The sequence below is a fragment of the Daldinia vernicosa genome (genome assembly GCF_022497035.1).
Source record: "Daldinia vernicosa strain CBS 139.73 unplaced genomic scaffold F5Y00scaffold_8, whole genome shotgun sequence".
In the NCBI taxonomy this organism is placed as follows: Eukaryota; Fungi; Ascomycota; class Sordariomycetes; order Xylariales; family Hypoxylaceae; genus Daldinia; species Daldinia vernicosa.
Window position 1 is genome coordinate 544346 of NW_025953924.1, and position 19205 is coordinate 563550.

General features: G+C 49.6%; 9 protein-coding genes across 9 annotated transcripts; 6 read left to right on the forward strand and 3 right to left on the reverse strand.

Moving 5' to 3' along the window:
- The first annotated feature begins 243 nt into the window (after window positions 1-243).
- On the forward strand, window positions 244-2570 carry F5Y00DRAFT_228531 (ADP, ATP carrier protein). The gene is made up of 5 exons (XM_048006647.1): window positions 244-538; window positions 847-868; window positions 986-1062; window positions 1220-1465; window positions 1523-2570. The coding sequence occupies exons 1-5, from the start codon at window positions 500-502 to the stop codon at window positions 2084-2086; spliced, it is 948 nt and encodes a 315-aa protein (XP_047867996.1). The 5' UTR covers window positions 244-499; the 3' UTR covers window positions 2087-2570.
- Window positions 2553-3895, forward strand: F5Y00DRAFT_228533 (CENP-S associating centromere protein X-domain-containing protein). The gene is made up of 2 exons (XM_048006648.1): window positions 2553-3175; window positions 3244-3895. Exons 1-2 carry the CDS (start codon window positions 2756-2758, stop codon window positions 3289-3291), a joined length of 468 nt encoding a protein of 155 aa, XP_047867997.1. The 5' UTR covers window positions 2553-2755; the 3' UTR covers window positions 3292-3895.
- A 1393-nt stretch (window positions 3896-5288) lies between these two features.
- On the forward strand, window positions 5289-6222 carry F5Y00DRAFT_259027 (uncharacterized protein; the record flags this gene model as incomplete). The annotated part of the gene is made up of 3 exons (XM_048010807.1): window positions 5289-5683; window positions 5738-6068; window positions 6136-6222. 3 exons carry the CDS (start codon window positions 5289-5291, stop codon window positions 6220-6222), a joined length of 813 nt encoding a protein of 270 aa, XP_047867998.1.
- A 413-nt stretch (window positions 6223-6635) lies between these two features.
- Window positions 6636-7880, reverse strand: F5Y00DRAFT_206374 (cytochrome b5). The gene is made up of 2 exons (XM_048005439.1): window positions 7275-7880; window positions 6636-7152 (listed from the first exon to the last, which is right to left on the reverse strand). Exons 1-2 carry the CDS (start codon window positions 7587-7589, stop codon window positions 6649-6651), a joined length of 819 nt encoding a protein of 272 aa, XP_047867999.1. The 5' UTR covers window positions 7590-7880; the 3' UTR covers window positions 6636-6648.
- Window positions 7881-8079: 199 nt separating this feature from the next.
- F5Y00DRAFT_228537 (GroES-like protein) lies at window positions 8080-9994 on the forward strand. The gene has a single exon (XM_048006649.1). It carries the CDS (start codon window positions 8683-8685, stop codon window positions 9781-9783), a length of 1101 nt encoding a protein of 366 aa, XP_047868000.1. The 5' UTR covers window positions 8080-8682; the 3' UTR covers window positions 9784-9994.
- A 264-nt stretch (window positions 9995-10258) lies between these two features.
- F5Y00DRAFT_206392 (40S ribosomal protein S5) lies at window positions 10259-11517 on the forward strand. Its single transcript, XM_048005440.1, has 4 exons — window positions 10259-10486; window positions 10562-10601; window positions 10759-10942; window positions 10999-11517. The coding sequence occupies exons 1-4, from the start codon at window positions 10387-10389 to the stop codon at window positions 11314-11316; spliced, it is 642 nt and encodes a 213-aa protein (XP_047868001.1). The 5' UTR covers window positions 10259-10386; the 3' UTR covers window positions 11317-11517.
- Window position 11518: 1 nt separating this feature from the next.
- Window positions 11519-12840, reverse strand: F5Y00DRAFT_206393 (uncharacterized protein). The gene has a single exon (XM_048005441.1). It carries the CDS (start codon window positions 12626-12628, stop codon window positions 11723-11725), a length of 906 nt encoding a protein of 301 aa, XP_047868002.1. The 5' UTR covers window positions 12629-12840; the 3' UTR covers window positions 11519-11722.
- A 652-nt stretch (window positions 12841-13492) lies between these two features.
- Window positions 13493-14662, reverse strand: F5Y00DRAFT_206426 (NAD(P)-binding protein). The gene is made up of 2 exons (XM_048005443.1): window positions 14403-14662; window positions 13493-14311 (listed from the first exon to the last, which is right to left on the reverse strand). Exons 1-2 carry the CDS (start codon window positions 14462-14464, stop codon window positions 13597-13599), a joined length of 777 nt encoding a protein of 258 aa, XP_047868003.1. The 5' UTR covers window positions 14465-14662; the 3' UTR covers window positions 13493-13596.
- A 504-nt stretch (window positions 14663-15166) lies between these two features.
- Window positions 15167-18267, forward strand: F5Y00DRAFT_228552 (stress protein ORP150). Its single transcript, XM_048006650.1, has one exon. The coding sequence runs from the start codon at window positions 15383-15385 to the stop codon at window positions 18146-18148; it is 2766 nt and encodes a 921-aa protein (XP_047868004.1). The 5' UTR covers window positions 15167-15382; the 3' UTR covers window positions 18149-18267.
- Window positions 18268-19205: the final 938 nt, after the last annotated feature.

A 19205-nucleotide genomic window follows, 5' to 3' on the forward strand; every position in this document is an offset into this window, starting at 1 on the left:
GCCGTCCCGAAATTGTCCGGCAGAAAGTTAGGTTAGGTAGCGGTAGGTCAGTTTTCGCTAGGTAGCAGGCTAGACAGCCAGTTTATGGGTAGGCGCTTAGCTGCCAGGCTACCCAAAATGCAGGCTACCTTCACTGCTTCAGGCGGGCATTTAGTGGTTACTTCAGTGAGTTTTTAACATACTAGATCCATAATTGCACGTGACATCCACTGGTCTCGGGGCAACCGCCAGCTTAGAAAGCGAGGGAAGGGTCTCAGTGCATTTTTAGCGGCGGGTCCGGGAAGAGTCGCTAGAAAAAGCTGGTCTATTTGGCAGTTACCCGCAGCAATTTTTTTTCTCTCCCCCCCAAAATATTTTCTGCAGACCCAGTCGCAGTAGAAATATTTCGCTCGACGCTCTCCGTCTTTCAACTCCTCTCCATCTTCTCCTCGTTCTCTTCTAATCTCCACTCACTTATTTCTCCTTTCAAAGATCAGGAAGTCTTTGAACAGCAGACAAGATGTCTGAGCAACAACAACAGAAGGTTTTGGGCATGCCGGTAAGTTATAATAGTTATAATTCCATAATCATCAAATCCCTCGCTCGGACAATGAGCATTGGCCTCCTCTCCACCACCGTCTAGCCATCCCCATACCTTTCGCGCATACCATCGATGGCTTCAATTGCTTTCTACAAGACAATTGAAGTAGGGTTTCGAGTAATTTCGAAATGGTTTGCTGCTTATCGGGATGATATTTGGCAAGAATGGCTGGAAAGAGAAAATGCTTGGATTTTTCTACACTTTTCCCCTCACTATCTACATATCTACCTCAACAATGAAATGAACTTAACTAACGGACATCGCAGCCCTTCTTGGCAGACTTCTTGAGTACGTCACACTGTTTTCGCAATTAAATTCAACCGGCATCCCCGCCGATATATCGATATCCGATGCCGTGTGATATTGGTTGTTGTGCGCGATAATTGTTGCTAACTGGATAATTAGTGGGTGGTGTCTCCGCCGCCGTCTCGAAGACTGCCGCCGCTCCCATCGAGCGTGTCAAGCTTCTTATCCAGAACCAGGTATGTTGATACGTAGATCACATTCAGCCGCAAGAATTTCTCCAATGGAGTTATGTAACTCTGGCTCCACAATACGTATATGTGTCTTCACATGTCTATTTGGCAGCACGGGGCTGGATTCCCTTCGCAGTAATGGCGGTGCTGACAAACTGAACAGGATGAGATGTTGAAGACTGGCCGTCTGGACCGCAAGTACAACGGTATCATCGACTGCTTTCGACGAACCACCGCCGATGAGGGTGTCATGTCCCTATGGCGTGGTAACACTGCCAACGTTATCCGATACTTCCCTACTCAGGCCTTGAACTTCGCTTTCCGTGACAAGTTCAAGAAGATGTTCGGCTTCAAGAAGGAGCGTGACGGATACGCCTGGTGGATGGCTGGTAACTTGGCCTCCGGTGGTGTAAGTTTTATTGAAGCCTCTAAATTTGGGTTACGGATGCTGATATTTATATGTTAGGCTGCTGGTGCCACTTCGCTCCTTTTCGTCTACTCGCTCGATTACGCCCGTACCCGTCTGGCCAACGATGCCAAGAACGCCAAGAAGGGCGGTGAGCGTCAATTCAACGGTCTCGTTGACGTCTACCGCAAGACCCTCGCCTCTGATGGTGTTCCCGGTCTATACCGTGGCTTCATGCCTTCGGTCGCTGGTATCGTCGTCTACCGTGGTCTCTACTTCGGTCTGTACGACTCGATCAAGCCCGTCGTCCTTGTCGGCTCTCTCCAGAACAACTTCCTGGCCTCTTTCATCCTCGGTTGGTGTGTCACCACCGCTGCCGGTATCGCCTCTTACCCTCTTGACACTATCCGACGTCGTATGATGATGACCTCCGGTGAGGCCGTCAAGTACAACGGTACCCTGGATGCTGCCCGCCAGATCGTCGCCAAGGAGGGTGTCAAGTCCCTGTTCAAGGGTGCTGGTGCCAACATTCTCCGTGGTGTCGCCGGTGCTGGTGTGCTGTCGATCTACGATCAGCTCCAGGTTCTCCTCTTCGGAAAGGCCTTCAAGGGTGGTTCCGGTTAAATTCCCTCATACCTCATAGACGGGAGAGGCGTGGTGGTGTAATACGGCGGATAGGCGACAAAGGGGCCGTTGATAAAAAGGAGCGTGACGGACGTTCCGGTGGAAAGTTGTTGCAGGGCATCACTCATTGCCGTGGCGTTCTGGAACAGCTTGATTTTGCGGATTTTACTGGTAGACAGGGCATACATGTCTCGCATCGTCTTGTCAGCTAGTTACCCGCTGTAATTTAGATCCTAGGCAATTCCTTTGACTGTATTCTTTCTGCTTTGCGTCCTACATCCCCTTTCCTCGACGACTGCGTGGGGCCTGGCTCTTTCGGTTGCATACAACTCATAGACTTCTGAATGCAGGTGATGATCCTTTTGACTAATGCCTATTGCATAACTTATGTGTGTGAATGAAAAAAATTATTTTTTATTTTTTTGCCTCGTAGATAAAATTCTTACTATCATAGTGATAATTTTACTGTAAATAAATATTATCTGCCGCGGGAAGTACATTGCATTTAGGGCAGGTGGCGAGCAGCTGTATTAAATCGCGGTGTGCGGAACTTTGGCATTGCACAACCTAAAATAATGTTCATGGAGCTTTGCTCACCTTTATACCCCAGTGTACGCCCTGTACACCCCTTGAGATCTACCTAAACGCTTGTAGGAGCCGAATTGGACAATGCCTCCAAAGCAATCTACAAGCAGCGCTCGCGGCCGAGGCTCCTCTGGACCGGCCAAGGCTCATGCTTCCGCCTCTTCTACCTCTGGTCCTTCCCGAGCGCGTAAGCAAGCCCAAGCCACCGCTTCAGACGCGAGCGACGCGGATCCGTTTGCGGAGGACGAACGGTCGCAGCAGCAGCGACGAAGGGCGCAGGATAATACGATGGACCTCGATGACGAAGACGAAGCGGAAGAAGAAGAAGAGGAGAGGAAGACGATACCGCCGGAGCTGCTGACACATGTGCTGCATCAGTTCTTCGAGAAGGACGGCACGAGGGTCTCGAAGGATGCGAATGCGGCGATTGCGAAGTACATGGATATTTTTGTGCGGGAGGCGATTGCGCGGACGGTCGTGGAGAAGGATAAGGGGTTTCTTGAGGTGAGTTCGTTTGGTCGTCCGGTGCGTTATTGGTATTCTGGGCGATGTGATGCTGATGGTAGATTTAGGTCGAGGATCTGGAGAAGATCGCGCCGCAGTTACTGCTTGATCTTTAAGGGGTGCGGGTAGGACATTTTATCCTGCTGGCTGGATACGCTGCTTGAACCTGTAGGTACTACAGATACGCTTTTAGTGGTGTCTGCGTTGCATTGGTTCAGTGCAAAAGATCTGTGACGGGATCATGATCAACGACGATGGAGATGGTATGGACTAGCAAGTACACATGCTTGGATGAAAAAATCCCCCGGATCGATCTACGATGCCGCCGTCACAGAGATCTTGGCGTTTCTTCTGCCTGCTAAGTTTCTAGTGCTAAGTAATACCTAGTAGTTGGCTGAGCACCCCGTTGTCAAAGCCTAATAGATTAGGTAGAAACACGCCGTACTGTCGAGACTACCCAAAGTACATACCTAAGGCGGCATCATCCTTCACGGCTTAACCTAGGTCTTCGTTCTATTCTACCCCTCAGAGGATAATTCTGTCTATCTATTTTACAACCCTTTTGCTAAAGGGCATGATACCGGGGACAGCCTTGCTATGGGACACTGGCAGATAGCTTGACTTAGGACCAGGCGAGAAGATGTTAACTAACTTAGCTAAATATAGATATCTTTTCGTCGAGCTTCAACACTCGCAGGCCTTAAGACATCGAACTCGTGGAATAGGAAATCTTAAAACGGGAGCCATAAGTTGTTTCGAATGCATTACGCGGAATCTAGAAACGCTTCACTGCAGTAAAGTCCATTTCGCTATTATTCTAGTTATCCAATTATGAGATTCTCGATCCCAATATTTTTGTCTTTGGCGTTTCGGCCCCTGAAAACTCTCTGGTTACTAGTTTGGGCGTCTCCTAATTAGGCAAGCTTACTTGCAAAGGCGGTTACCTCGTCGTTGTTGAAATATGTATGTAATTAGGTACATAATTAAATTTCATCGAAGCTTCCAAGTACAATGGCTTCGCTTGTGTAGGTACCTATCCCATTTCCGTCTAATGATGTCGGCGGTAGCGGCTCAAAAGGGGATAAGATGAAACCGGTCGAGTTTGGCTGGTGTCACACTGGGGCCATGCTGAGGCACATCCGTGCTCCGAAAACCCCCCTGGCCCGGGACCCTTCGTCGCTTCCACCTTGGGAGGTAGTTTACACTAGGTTAGCTTGCTTACAACTCCTTAAGCCTCCAACCTTAATTCCTCTATGTAAACTTGCGGAGTACGTACCCCGGTCAACTTCAACAGCTTCACTCCCCGGATTCAAAACATTTCAAGCTTACACTTGTAACTTCATTACTAGCCGCTACATACATGTAGTAATAAGTTCTCTTATAGTCGCCGTTATTGGATGCCATGATTCTCAAGCGAGACGAATTCCATCTTAGTAATAGGTACCTAGTTAGTCATTCTATATCGTATCAGTGAACTGGCGCGTATTGCTAGAATACCTCATCATCTTGTCTCCGAGATAAGGATCACGCCTCTACGGAATCCAGTCCCAGCCGAGAGGCTTTGCTAATGCCAAGCAGATCTCGATATGACTAGGTTAGTGACAGCTGGGTCTGGAAGCCGTAGTATGTATTTCGGCTGTCGAATGTCCGTCTAGACCCTACCGAATACCCTGGTCGAGGTGGTAGCAATTCCGCATTTCCAAGACTTGGCCATCTAGTAGATGGTCAAAACGTGTTTCATAGATTTATTCACTCCGCGACCCTTGATTCTACATACCTAGTACGCTAGATGTCAGGGCATGGGTGAGGCCCTCCCCAGTATGGCGATCTCTCATCTTGCCTGTCTATGCTTCGAGAGCCCTTTAAAACTCATGGCGCTCCCGTATACATCGGGGTTTTATCTTTTCTCTCTCTAATTCATTTCAGCTACTCTACGTTTTCTCTTTGGGATATATTCATTTTTCGTCTTCTTTCTCTTCTTCTGTATTAACGTAATATTCTAAGGCTAGTCCTCCTCAGCGCAAGTCGCTTATTACATACCTACGTTCTCTTAAACGACATTCTTTATATATTTAGACGAAGTCAAAAAACATTCATCATCAAAACAGCCAAGATGCATTTCTCTACCTCTACTACCGCCGCTCTTCTTACCCTGTTGGGTTCCGCTGCTGCGCAGAAGGTCCACGTCGTTTCGGTTGGCACTCCCAATGGCACTCTCATCTTCAGCCCGGACAATCTTAAGGCGGATGTTGGCGATATGATCCAGTTTCAGTTCCGAGGTGGCAACCACAGTGTAGCGCAGTCCAACTTTGACAACCCCTGCACGCCTATCTCCGACCATACCAACCAGACCGGCATCTTCTCCGGCTACCAACCCGTCGCTGCCAGCAAGGCCTTGGGCACGATTCCTACATACACTGTCCAGGTCTCGGCCAAGACGCCCTTGTGGTTCTACTGCTCTCAGGGCAAGCACTGCCAAAACGGAATGGTTATGGTAGTTAACGAGAAGTAAGTACAATGCCTCACGCCGTGAATGAGAGTAATATATGCTAACCCGAATAGCACTTCGGCGAATGCCACTCGAAGCTTGTCAAACTTCAAGGAGATTGCTAAGGGAGCTGCCGCCAATGTTGCCCCCACGATAACTACTGGCGGTTCCTCGGGCAATGGTACTTCTTCCGGCGGCTCGGACTCTGGTTCAGGATCAGGATCTGGTTCCGGTTCAGGTTCGGGATCCGGATCCGGTTCTGGCACTGACGCTGGAACTGGTGCAGATGCCACCGCCACACAATCCTCGGCTCCTGTGGCATCAGCTACATCCAGCACCTCTGCGATCCCGACCGCTGCCGCAAACATCGTTGGTGCTTCCAGCTCGATGGGTCTCCTTGGTCTGGTCGCCGCCCTATTTATGCTATGATCTATCCTATGATAGGATATAAATAAGATTTGCTCGTCCATAGTCTTATTACTATGGTTTAATGACGGGAGGCGGCGAGTCGCGCGGCGCCCGCGCAGACTTTAAGTCAATAATATCGCGAGGGGGATAAGCCGGCGTCGAACCCATTGGATGGGCAATCACGCCGTTGCGGATAGACAACCCTTCACACGTGTATCTTGGATTCTTCGCCCCAGGGGCAGGCGGTTCGGTTCGGTTCGCATTATTGTGCAGTTAGATGAAATGCCCTGATTTTTGAATAATATACCCATTAATCCCAAAGAGAAAACAAACTGTCTTTTTCTTCTTCTAAGAGTGAATGTACACAATTCTGTTTAGTCGATGTCCCGAGTATTATTAGTGCTTATAATAGTAAAATGTTCCTTGCTGGTCTCACCTCGGCTTTCATTACCTATGTTTTCAAGCTACTGTTCGATGAGCCAATGCTCCAACATCCGTCCTGATCAATTTTATTTAGTCCTTTTCTCTACGCAACCCGCTTTCCCGCTATAAATACATATCTTAAAACAAAATGCTATTAATCTTCAGAGCCAGGGATTTTCCTCGGCTTCCTACCCTTCGCCGCCGCATCGCACAGCTTCTTCCTCGGCTCCTTGTCTAACCAATTCTTGTCCTTCTTGACGTATCCGACCTTGGGGTACTTGGGGCTATTTTCGAAGAAACGGACCCAATGCAGCAGTCCCTCGTGGACTTTCTGCCTCGCCTCCTCGAGCTCCTTCTTCTTGAGCGCGGCGAGCTCTTCCGGCGCAAAGTGCGCGTCTACGGCCGGGTCGTCGAGCGGTAGGAACATGTCTTCGACGCCCCGCATGTCGGGCGTCCGGTCCTCGGCGAAACACCCCGTCACGTAGGACCGCGCCGAGTCGGCGCCTGCGAAGAATCGGTACGAGCCGCCCGGGCCGTAGGTCCGGCGGTTGCTCGATACGTCGAAGATGCTGCCGTTGATGGCGAGGTAGATGGGCTTGGACTCGTCGGTGCCGTCGTATTGCGCGAGTTCGGCGGGGGTTAGGTATATCGGGCCGCGCTATTGGACGGAGCAAGGTGTGTTAGAATAGAACGATAAAGATAGATATGTTAGATGCCTAGGTAGGTAGGTAGGTAGGTAACTAATAATAAAGTAGACCGAATTAGAAAGCTTAGACGTACCAGTTGGCTCTTCCACCAGTCGAGCTGCATGTACTTGGGCGGCGCCCGCATGCTCCAGAAGAAGGACTCGCCGCCCGAGACGAGGTAGCTGAGGCCGCAGGACGCGACGAATAGGAACGAGAGCACGCGCAGGACGTCCAGCCACGGGCTATACTCTTCGTCGTCGTCGACGAGGTCCTTGGTTTTACGCTTGGGCTTGGGCGCGGGCGCGGGCGCAGACGTGTCCGATTCCGAGGTGTCGAGCTCTTCGACGATAGCAGTTCGAACGTCGTCCCTCGCGGGGCCTTTGCCCTTGCGCTGACGGATCTCTGCCATGGCGAGATACTTTCGGCAGCAGTATGTAACAGCAGCAGCTCTTCTTCACGTCTATATTTTTTTGCAGAAGTTCGGAGAAGTTCAGGAGAAGTAGTTATTACGAGGACTGTTTTTACATTAGATTAAAAAATGTAAAAAATGGATAATACATAAGAGCAGGTAGCGCAATGTGGCCTCGTGCGAAGTTGGCTCGTATAACTCGTATACATACATTAACTATTAGGTACATTTGGAATTGTTCCAACTCGAACTCTCCCGCCGGAAGCTCGAGGCTCCGCAGGTTGGGAATTGGGAATTGGACGGTTATGGTTGGCCGGAGCTTACGTGGTTTAACTTTATTACGTTATTATACTACATAGCTGCATAGTAGGTATGCGCTTAAGGTTAGGTAAGCGGCAGCCAGCCAGCCACAGTGTGGCCATCAAAAGCTTGGAAATAAAAGGTAAAAGTCCGACGGGAATTACATAACTAGTACTATTGTAGACAAATGCTATGACGTTAACTCTCTCCAATACATACACAGACTCACAGTACAGCATAACGTCGCAACCGAGGTTACGTTGGCTATATTTCAACCTCACGCTCACGGTGATATTTTACCCTGAGGGTGCTCCGGGCATGCTGTTGGAAAATTCATTTAAACTCCGGTGACCCCATCTAGTTCAATCGGTCCCGTGTCGGTATATCGGCCTACTCGTGATTCGTTGAATTATCTCATCGGGCATTTTCCCCCTTAAGTCACCATCTGGATTTGTAAAGAGTGTTAATGCAAGATGAAGACGTGCGCATAGCAACTTCTTCGCGATTATCGCGTACCTCAGTAAGCATCGCAGATCTTGTGTCGGGTTTCATTCGTCCTTCGGCAACGATGTGGTGGGAAAATATAGATGACTTAATCAGCACGTCAGTATAGGAACTCTAAGGGTGGCGAGGATCGTGTATAAATATGCGAGGATGAGCTTGGGAACTATAGCTTTATATCCTCGAATTGTATCACCAGTCAAGACATAGTATCTAGGTACCAGCTATCTGATTATACCAATATCACACTCTAAAATCTTAAAAATACCAATATCCCCTTTCTCCCTACGCAATGGCCTCCTCAACTATGTACGCGGTTGGCGTAACAGAGTACGGCCCCGTAGAGAACTTACACTCGAGAGAAGTTCCCAAGCCATCGAAGCCAACAGGCCGTCAAATGATTGTTCAGGTGAAAGCCATCTCTGTCAATCCTATCGACATGAAGGTCCGCGCTGGCACTTACGATGATGCCCCTGACTATTACGAGAGAGTCAAATCACTAACACAAGACTCACCTCACTTCCATATCACTGGCTACGACGGTGCCGGGGTCGTCCTCGAGACGGGTCCGGATGTAAAGTACTTCAAACCTGGCGAAGAGGTCTACTACCTCGGAAACCCTGTCTTCCAAGGCTCCTATGCCGAGCAGCTGATCGTGGATGAGCGACACGCGGGCCACAAGCCAAAGTCTCTTGATTTTGTCCAGGCCGCAGCGATGCCGTTAACCTTCGCCACTGCATACGAGTCTCTCGTCGACCGACTGGAGATCAAGGTGGGCGAGAAAGCCGGAATCCTCATCATCAACGGCGGCGGCGGCATGGGATCGATCACATCCCAAGTCGCTCGGCACATTCTTAAACTGCCTATCGTCATCACCACAGCCTCGAGACCCGAGACCATCGAGTTCTCTAAGAAGATGGGCGCCACGCACGTGGTTAACCACCGCGGAGACATCGTGCAGCAGATCAAGGACCTAAACCTGCCTGCCGAGATCCCCCTGAAGTACGCGTACATCACTGGCCGCACGGAGCAGTATCTGTTCCCGATCGCGGACATCCTGGCGCCCTTCGGCAAAGTGGGCAGCATCGTGCAGGCCAAGTTCGACATGTACGGGTCGCAGATGATGAGCAAGTCGCTGACTTTTGTCTGGTGCTGGGTTGGGACTGGGCCGTACCATTATTACTACAACGACAAGCAGGAGAAGCACCACGATTGGTACGAGAAGCTAGCGACGCTCCTGGATCAGGGCGTGATCAGGTGTCATTTGAACGAGCGCTTGAGGGCCACGGCTGAGGGAATCAGGCAGGCGCATAGGAGGCTTGAGGCTGGGAATGCCGTGGGAAAGATTGGACTGGGCATTGATGAGCCCGGTGAGGGTAAGGCGTTTCAGTAGGTAGGTGGTTTGTGAAGGAGAATGAGTTTATTTATAAGTGGACGGAGTTGATATTTTGATGATTAGTTGATGTTTGTAAGTGGTTGAAGATAGATTACCTAATATCATGACTTATGTTTTCGTATAAAATTGATTTTCTCTTCTTAGACATTCAAATGTGTTTTATATTTATATTTTAGGTTGATAAAATACAACTGGAGTTTGATGAAGACAGTCTCAAAAGTCAACTTAAGTCTAAAGATAGGTATGCCTCCTTTTTTGGGATAGCAATGATACCTAGGTACATATGTGTATTAATCATGCATGGTGCTAAATGTTAATTCGGGGTACGTAATAAGTAGGTACTTATCACGTGGAAGCTCCTTATCTTTTCTGCTGCCAACTGCCACCGCCTGCAACAAGCCGACGCGCATGATTGGCCTTATCGCACTAACCACTGAGCCCTAGCGCACCAATTCTACCCACGAATTTCAATCGGATGTACCCGGCCAAAATTTCAATCTCGAACTTCAACAGTGGAATTTCGCGATCCTCCCCACCACCAACCGTTCGACCTCCTTCTAACAACACCAATCTCCCAGCCAGAACGCCAGAACAATCAAGATGTCTGACAGCGGCGAGATCGAGGTCGAATCCACCAACTACCAGGTCCTTCCTAAGGACGTAGTCTCCGAGATTGGCAGCATCAAGCTGTTCAACCGATGTACGTTTTCTCTAATCGCCTGCGACTTTATTTCTTATTCGACCCTTGGAGCATTGCGACTGACTCTTTAAACAGGGAGCTACGAGGACGTTGAGATCCGCGATATCTCTTTGACGTAAGTTCACTGCTCGATTCTCTCTATATATATCGATTCGACTTGTGAAAATCTGGGTTTGGGCGACGCGACACTAGGCCTTGATTCTCGAGGAAGACGCATGGAGAATTGTAACAGAAGAGTTGAGGGCAGCACGCTAACGGTACATTCTCGATAGCGATTACATCCAGATCCGATCCCCCGTCTACATTCCTCACACCGCTGGTCGTTATGCCGCCAAGCGATTCCGCAAGGCCAACTGCCCCATCATCGAGCGACTGACCAACTCGCTCATGATGCACGGCCGCAACAACGGCAAGAAGCTCAAGGCTGTCCGAATCGTTGCCCACTCTTTCGAGATCGTAAGGAATCAAGAGCCGAGTTTTTCAACGGGGGTAAAAAGACTAATATCGCATAGATCCACCTCATGACCGACCAAAACCCTATCCAGATCGCCGTTGACGCCATTGTCAACTGCGGCCCCCGAGAAGACAGCACCCGTATCGGTTCCGCCGGTACCGTCCGACGACAGGCTGTCGATGTGTCCCCTCTCCGACGAGTCAACCAGGCTATTGCCCTGCTCACCACCGGTGCTCGAGAGGCCTCTTTCCGCAACGTCAAGTCGATTGCCGAGTGCCTGGCTGAAGAGCTGATCAACGCTGCCAAGGGAAGCAGCAACTCGTACGCCATCAAGAAGAAGGACGAGCTGGAGCGTGTCGCCAAGAGCAACCGATAAAAGGGGTGCAGTTTCTGGGTTTTCTTCGGCGTGGACGATCTGGGCATTTTACACTCTGCATTTGTGCGTTTCTGGCTCAGGCGGGATGCGGTTCTATGGCATACTAGTCACATAGGCCTCTTCAATAAAGGCTCTGCCCGTGTGGGCAAATCATGAACTGAAATCAAGTAATTCCCGAAACGATACTGGTGTTATAGCATTTATTTTTTGCTCTACTGATATGGTTCTCGCAAATGCAATGGCATCCGAGAACGAAGCTAGTCATAATTGACCTGGTATCTTTGTAAGAATAGCAACGCAATGCAACACAACGCCACCCGGTGAAGTAGCGCTTATACTACCACCCTTGTACTCCTAATATCAAGGCTCGAGAACTTCTGATATCCCTTCAGACCTACTTGTAGTACTATACTTTCGGGGTTCTCTCCTTGATATGCAGTCGTAAAAACATCCCTACGTGCGGAATGCCCTCTTCGTACCATCTGCCCATGCCCTCGTCGACCTTGAAACCCCACCTCTCGTAGAGCTTAACCACACTCTCCTGAGCGTGGCAGCATACCAGGCCGTTCCACTTGGGAATATCGGCAGCTGTGCCGACCTTGAGCTGATCCATGCCCATTTCCGTGACGCTAGGGTTGAAGAAGGTCGGGTTGTCCTCGAGCCACTTCTTGGCTGCTCGCCACAACTGGCCCGCGATGTGGTGGCCGCGAAACTCGGGAATCACCGCCATGCGGCCTAGTTTGACGTACGGCTCCTTTCCGTCGTGGTATGTCGTAGGCCGATCCGCGCCGAAAGGTAAAGCGGAAGCTTGGCGCTCCTCGTCTACGGACGTCAGGGTTCTGGCTCGAGGCCTTGCGGTTCCGGAAGAAGTAGCAGTGCCGTGACCATCCTCCTTCTTCTTCTCGCCATCGTCATCACTCTCGTAGTCCACCAGCACGTTGTCGACGTACCTACTACCTGGTGGGGGGTGCGGGGGGTGCGGAAAGGGCACCACGCGCAGGGTTCCGATGGGCAGGGTGCGGGTCTCGGACTTGCGGGGCTTGGTGACTTGGCCGGAGCGGGGGTCGCGCTCCTCGGGCTCGGTGGTGGAGTTCACGCTGGCGTACATGACCCAGTGGCAGGAGCGCGCGTCGTCCGGGTCGTGCTCGTTGGTCAGCGGGACGCCCTGCTCGCGCACGAAGACGGCCTCGCGCACTTGCATCGCGTCGCTGAACGTCTTGGGCACGTGGCCTGGTTGCTGGTCGTAAGGCCGCGTGCGGTCGTACCCGTCTAGCCGCGAGGGCTCGAGGTGCGAGATGAATGGCGTGCCCATTTTGGGGGACCTGGGACCTGGGACCGGGGGGGTTTGGCTTTCCGGTTCGGGGTGGTGGATTTGGTGGATTGATTGATTGATTGATTGGTGGCGGCGGAGTTTTACTCCGTGGGGATGTATGTGACTTAGGCCCGGGGTTGACGATCACTTTTTAGTTTCTTTGTAGTTTTTCTCTTTTTGTGTTCTCCGGATAAATTTGGTTTTTTTTTTGTTTGATGGCTTGAGAATAAAAGGTAAATACGTAACCTTAGGTAGTTTCCTTCTAAATTTAGTTAGTTACTCGTTGTAGAAGAAGTAGGTGATCACTTTTGGTAACTGTGGTTGATTAGGTAGATAAATGGACGGGTGTAGGTGCCGTGATGATGGCCACGATAGGATGCCTAAGAAGGTATGTAGGGATAAACTGGGGGGGTAAAAGTAAGGCTAGTTATGACTAATGAGAAAGTCCTGGATTTTTCGATGGGGCCCAGAATAATGGAAATGGGGTGTACGAAACCTGAAACCGAGATCGTCGAGGTCAAGGTTCACTAAGTTGAGTCATCGAGGACTAAAACTGAAGGAGCAGTGGAGCGGGGGTTACACAGGTCGCCACGGAGCCGACAAGGTCCATCCGGCGTCGGATTTTGCCACCCCGTGGTCTCGGCGCGCGCCGTGTGAACTGCGGATACTTTTGCCGACGCTTGCCGAGAAAAGGTACCGGTACTAGATGGAGTCTTCTTAATTTAGGTAGTTTTTAATGAGAAAATATGTAACGTTCGAAAATTGAATTTTAAGCCCCATAACGAATAAATAAGATGGGAATAGAATGAATAAGATGAGAATAGAAGGAATAATAGGTTAGATACCTTAGTAGGTAGTTAGATCCTTTCATTAGTGTCGCGTTAACTACCTACCTTAAATACATGTAGCTACATCTTAGCCCGAACAAGCGGACTTAAAACGGTAACTTCAAGTCAATATATCACTACCTACTTAAGACCACCACTTAACAATATGCTCTGACCCGTCAAGTATCCCGTCCTGCATATCATAGTAACAATATTGGCGCATTCCTGAGGGGTTCCCAGCCGTCCCACCGGGATATTCTTGACGTCGCCCGGCGTGCCCTCCACAAATTTCTCGTCGGGTATCATTCCCGTTTCCCCAATCATAGCCGGAGCTACATCGTTAACAGTAATTCCTACCCTTGCGTGCTTCATTGCTAGATTCTTCATCAGACCCGTTAAGCCCGCCTTAGAAGCTGCATAATGGCAAGCGTTGATGCCACCTCCTTGTGCAGCTATCGAAGAGATGAAAATAATCCGGCCCCACTCCTGAGCCTCCATATGGGGAATGCTCAACTTGGACAGGACGAAAGAAGCCCGCAAGTTCACGTTGATAGTATAATCGAATTCTTCCAAGCTCACATCCAAGATGCCGTTGCGTCTCTTCCCGTAACCTGCGTTAGAAACCAGTATGTCTGGGCCGTCTTGGCCGTGTTGCTCCTTAATTTCACGAAAGAGCCGCTCGATCTCTTCAGCCGAGCCGGTATCAACACGATGGACGGTGACCTTGCGGCTCTCGCTGCCAGCTGACTTGCGAAGTTCCTCGGCTAAGTCGTCTACTGGCTGTTTATTGTGGAAACATGTCAGGGCAAGGGAGGCCCCATGAGCCCACAGGTCCCGAGCACAAGCAGAGCCGATGCTATATATGATTTGTTTGTTAACGGTGTTACCTGTGTAGACAAATTATCCACTTATACATATGAACATATGGCGTTAGCATATATACATACCCTCCAGAAGCACCCGTTATAAGGGCGAGACGACCATTGATCTCATTATCGACTCTAGGCATGGCTATTGGACGAGACGAAGACTATTGGAACTTAAGGTTTAAGGTAACATTTACCAAGTCTACCTCCTACATACATTAGAAGGTACGTACATAGGTTAGGTAGGTAGTTATATTAAATTGACGTAAAAGCCAAGATGTATTCGTACCCCGTACTTCTTCATGCGCGGGGAAATCTAGATGGTGTACATACAAATGCGCCAGCCACAAGTACCTTAGGTACATAGTAAGAATTCTAAGAATTTCCACATTCGTAGCATTTTGGTTCCATAATTCGCTATCCAGCCAATAAAATCGCTATCGGTGGCTTCTATGAAAAGTGTCAGCCACGTGCAAGGATGTATTTTCAACAAGCTGTCCTCGAGAATAATAGGTACGTACTTTTGGCGCGGTGAGGTCAGAAAGCTGGCTTGGAATAGCTTGGTTTTCCGTTTAGTTAAGGCCAGATTCTACATAATAGAATAAAAGAAACCATTTATAACTGGGAAGGCACCAGGCCAGAGCCTCACAAATAAAGTTGCATTCCTCCCATTTCTCCCTCTTAAAAAAAAGGGATCAACTTTATTTGATTGCTTCCACAACCTTTTCCTCGTAGCTGGTCTCAAAATCTTTCTGCGGCGAGCTTCTCGCCAATCACCCCTCCTCATCCCGCCCAACATGGCACAAACATTCTCCCCTCGATCAATACTACTTTGCGTAGTTTTCTTTTTTTCTACGAATGTACTTGCTATATCTGCTGTTCTCGGTATAGATCTCGGCACTGAATATATAAAAGCTACACTCGTCAAACCTGGCATTCCCCTCGAGATCGTCCTAACCAAAGATTCACGAAGAAAAGAAATCTCCGCAGTCGCATTCAAACCTTCGCAAAATGCCCCCAAGAGTGGCTCATACCCTGAGAGGGCATTTGGCTCCGATGCCATGGCTCTTGCAGCTCGGTTCCCTGGCGATGTCTACCCCAACCTCAAGCACCTCCTCGGTCTTCCTACGGACGACTCGATCGTGAAGGAGTATATTGCAAGACACCCCGCCCTACAATTAGAGGCACACAAGACCCGCGGCACAGTCGCATTCAAGAGCCAGGCTACTCCCAAGGAAGAAGCATGGATGGTGGAAGAATTGCTTGCAATGGAGCTTCAGAACATGCAGCGCAACGCAGAAGCCATGGCTGGTTCCGACGACAAGGTTCGGTCTGTGGTTATTACGGTCCCGCCATTCTATACCGTCGAGGAGAAACGCGCTGTGGAATTGGCCGCCGAACTCGTTGACCTCAAGGTTCTATCCCTTATTAGTGACGGTCTTGCTGTCGGGTTGAACTACGCTACGAGCCGAACATTCCCGACTGTCAGCGAGGGAGCTAAGCCAGAGTATCACATGGTCTTTGACATGGGCGCTGGATCCACCAAGGCAACCGTCATGAAGTTCCAAGGCCGAACCGTGAAGGATATCGGCAAGTTCAACAAGACGGTCCAGGAAGTGCAGGTCGTCGGGGCTGGTTGGGACAGGACTCTAGGCGGCGATACTCTCAACTACTTGATCGTGGACGACATGATCTCCAAGTTCGTCGAGACACCATCTGCTAAGAAAATCTCCGTGACGGCAGAGAGCGTTCGGGGTCACGGACGAGCTATGGCGAAACTTCTGAAGGATGCCGAAAGATCAAGACATATCCTAAGCGCCAATGTCGACACTGCTACTAGTTTCGAGGGCCTTTATGAGGATGTCGACTTCAGATATAAGATTACTCGAGCAGACTTTGAGAAGTTAGCTGAAGCGCATGCCGAGAGAGTGGGCGCCACCGTCCAAAAGGCCCTAGAGGTAGCCGAGCTTGACATCAACCAGCTTGACTCTATCATTCTTCATGGTGGTTCCTCGCGGACGCCTTTCGTCCAGAAGCAGCTTGAAAAGATTGCTAGCGGTGACAAGCTCCGTGGCAACGTCAACTCAGATGAAGCAGCAGTATTTGGCGCAGCTTTCCGAGCTGCAGAGCTTAGCCCCAGTTTCCGAGTCAAGGAGATCAGGATCTCTGACAGCTCCTTCTTCCCAGCGGGAATGAAATGGACGAACCCCCAGGACAAACCTCAACAGCAACGACTCTGGACCGAACGATCTCTCCTCGGTGCTGCCCCGAAGGAAGTCACTTTCACAAACCACGAGGATTTCTCGGTCCGTTTCTATCAACAGGTACCCTCAACCGACGGCACTACAGTAGACCGAGAGACGAAAGTCTTAACGACGAAGAACCTAACGGCGTCTGTTGCGTCACTCGTCGAGAAGGGTTGCGCTAACTCCGATATCCATTTCAAGGTTAAGTTACGACTCAGCACCGAAAATGGCGAAGTAGAAGTTGACAAGGCTGCTGTTGAGTGTGAGGCTGAGGTACAAGAAAAGGAAGGTTCGGTCATTGATGGTGTGAAGAACCTCTTTGGATTCGGTAAAAACAAGGATCAGCAACCTCTAAAAGAAGACGAAGAAGCTTCTGAGGGCGGCTCAACCACTGAGTCCACCAACACGGCTACGACCTCTTCTATGGAATCTAGTTCTACTTCAACTGCAACTGAGTCGACGTCCGCTGAATCCGCGGAGGGTAGCCCGGTGCCAAAGAAGAAGCAACTCATTGTAGTTCCGATCGACTACACCGTAGAGAAGGCAGGCATTCCGGGTCTATCAAAAGCAGACCTTACCAAGTCAAAGAATCGCATCAAGGCTTTTGAGGCTTCGGATAAATCCCGACGGTTGAGGGAAGAAGCACTAAACCAGCTTGAAGCCTTTACCTACAGGGTTAGGGATCTGCTAGAGAGTGAATCCTTCGTGGCCGCATCTACCCCAGAAGAGCGAGCCAAGCTGGAAAAGAAGGCCAGTGAAGCTAGTGAGTGGCTCTACGACGACGGAGCTGACGCATCCCGCGAGGAGTTCAAGGCCAAACTTAAGGGTCTAAAAGACATCGTTTCTCCCATAGAGAAGAGAATTGAGGAAGCACAAAAGAGACCAGAGCTAGTCAAGAACCTACGAAGTACACTGGACCAGACGACCACTTTCATTGATACTATCAAGGGGAAGATTGCCGAGGCGGAAGCATACATATCCTCCCTCAGTTCCAGCACCACTTCAACAAGTGAAACGACTTCTACCGTCACCTCGGCCCCGTCTAAGGATTCTGGCGAGTTTGACGGTCTTGAGGACGAAGAAACTACGACTTCAACAACAACTACAGCCGCCGTAGAGGACCGCGGCCCGGCACCACCCCTTTACACTTTCGATGACCTCAAGGAGATTACGGATCTTTCAAAGTCCGTCATCGATTGGTTAGAGGAGAAAATCGCCGAACAGGAAAAGCTCCCCGAGACAGCGGACCCTGTCTTGTTAGCTAAGGACATCATAGAGAAAACCAAGAAGCTTGAGAAGGCCGGTATGGACCTAGCCATGAAGAGCGTCAGGAATTTCGAAAAGAGCAAGAAGAAGAGCAGCTCGAAGAAGCCGAGCAAGAGTAAATCTAAGAAAGGATCTACTAAGACGGGTAGCGACGGCTCGAAGCCGACAGTAGAGTCCAAGGACGGGGAAAACTACATCAAGTTCGGAGAAGGCGGCAAGGGCCCGACACCTGAGGAGATCGAGGAGATGATCAAGCGCTTGTCCAAGGAGCAACAGGATAAGGAGGAGCCTAGGACAAAGCACGACGAGCTATAGACGTGATAGATAGATCTTGATGAATGATATGACGTACCTAGATGAGATGGCTTCCAGTTTCGAATTCATTGAGGCTGTATAATGACATTTAATATGGACACCCTTACATCTAACCTAGGGATATAGGTATCTAATTAATCGTATAGACCATGTTCTACAGGTATTTATGTTTGTCTCTTCCGAACGTACCTAAGGTAGTCGGTCCGGACGAATATCTACCTAGTATAGGTATTTGGCGTTCGTACAAGACTCCACCCTTTTTCCTGTAGTAGGCCGTTTGCCATCGTCCTACGTGGTACATGATCTTTTTCTTGTGCACGCTTTGGGAAAAGACAACAGACGAGTTGGGCATTATCGAAAGGGGGATACAGAGTGAATACAGAGTTAAGCTGGTTTAGAATTCACTTTAGTTGTACATCCTATTCGAGGTTAAAGCCTGGTTCATATTGATACTATGAGTCGATTTGATCGTAAGCTACCTAGTTTACATGCATATGCCTTAACTTATGTATGTACCTGTAGGTAGTAGGTACGCTACCTAGTAATCCAAAGATCTTGAGAAGGTTAAGAGACATGGAAGTTACACGGGGGTGTTTGTCTAATTCATATAAATGCAGTTGCGCAAGATTACACGGGTTCCCACGGTCCTTCAATCCAAAGGCAGCTGCTGCGGATATCCGGCTTGGCAAGATCGCCGACGGCTGTAAAATTTGAGGTCTTCATGTTTGAGGTTGTTTAAGGTTAGGAGGTACCTAGCTAACCCAGGAGCAATCATCCCAAAGCACGCGCTTGCCACAGGGGTATACCCAAACTGCCACCTGCAGCTTTAGTGAAGCATCTCGTCACTTGGGTAACAACGTCCTACACGTATTGATTCACTCAATTTGGGAGGTACTGCTCAAGTCGCGTCCACTACATTCAAAGGACGAGATGTAGTTGCCTAAGGTATATAGGTAGCTACTTAATCTTGAGGGTAGTTGCACATGTTTATATCACAACATGCTCATACCCAAACACCATTTCCCATTTCCTGGGATACTCCTTTCAACAAAATTTC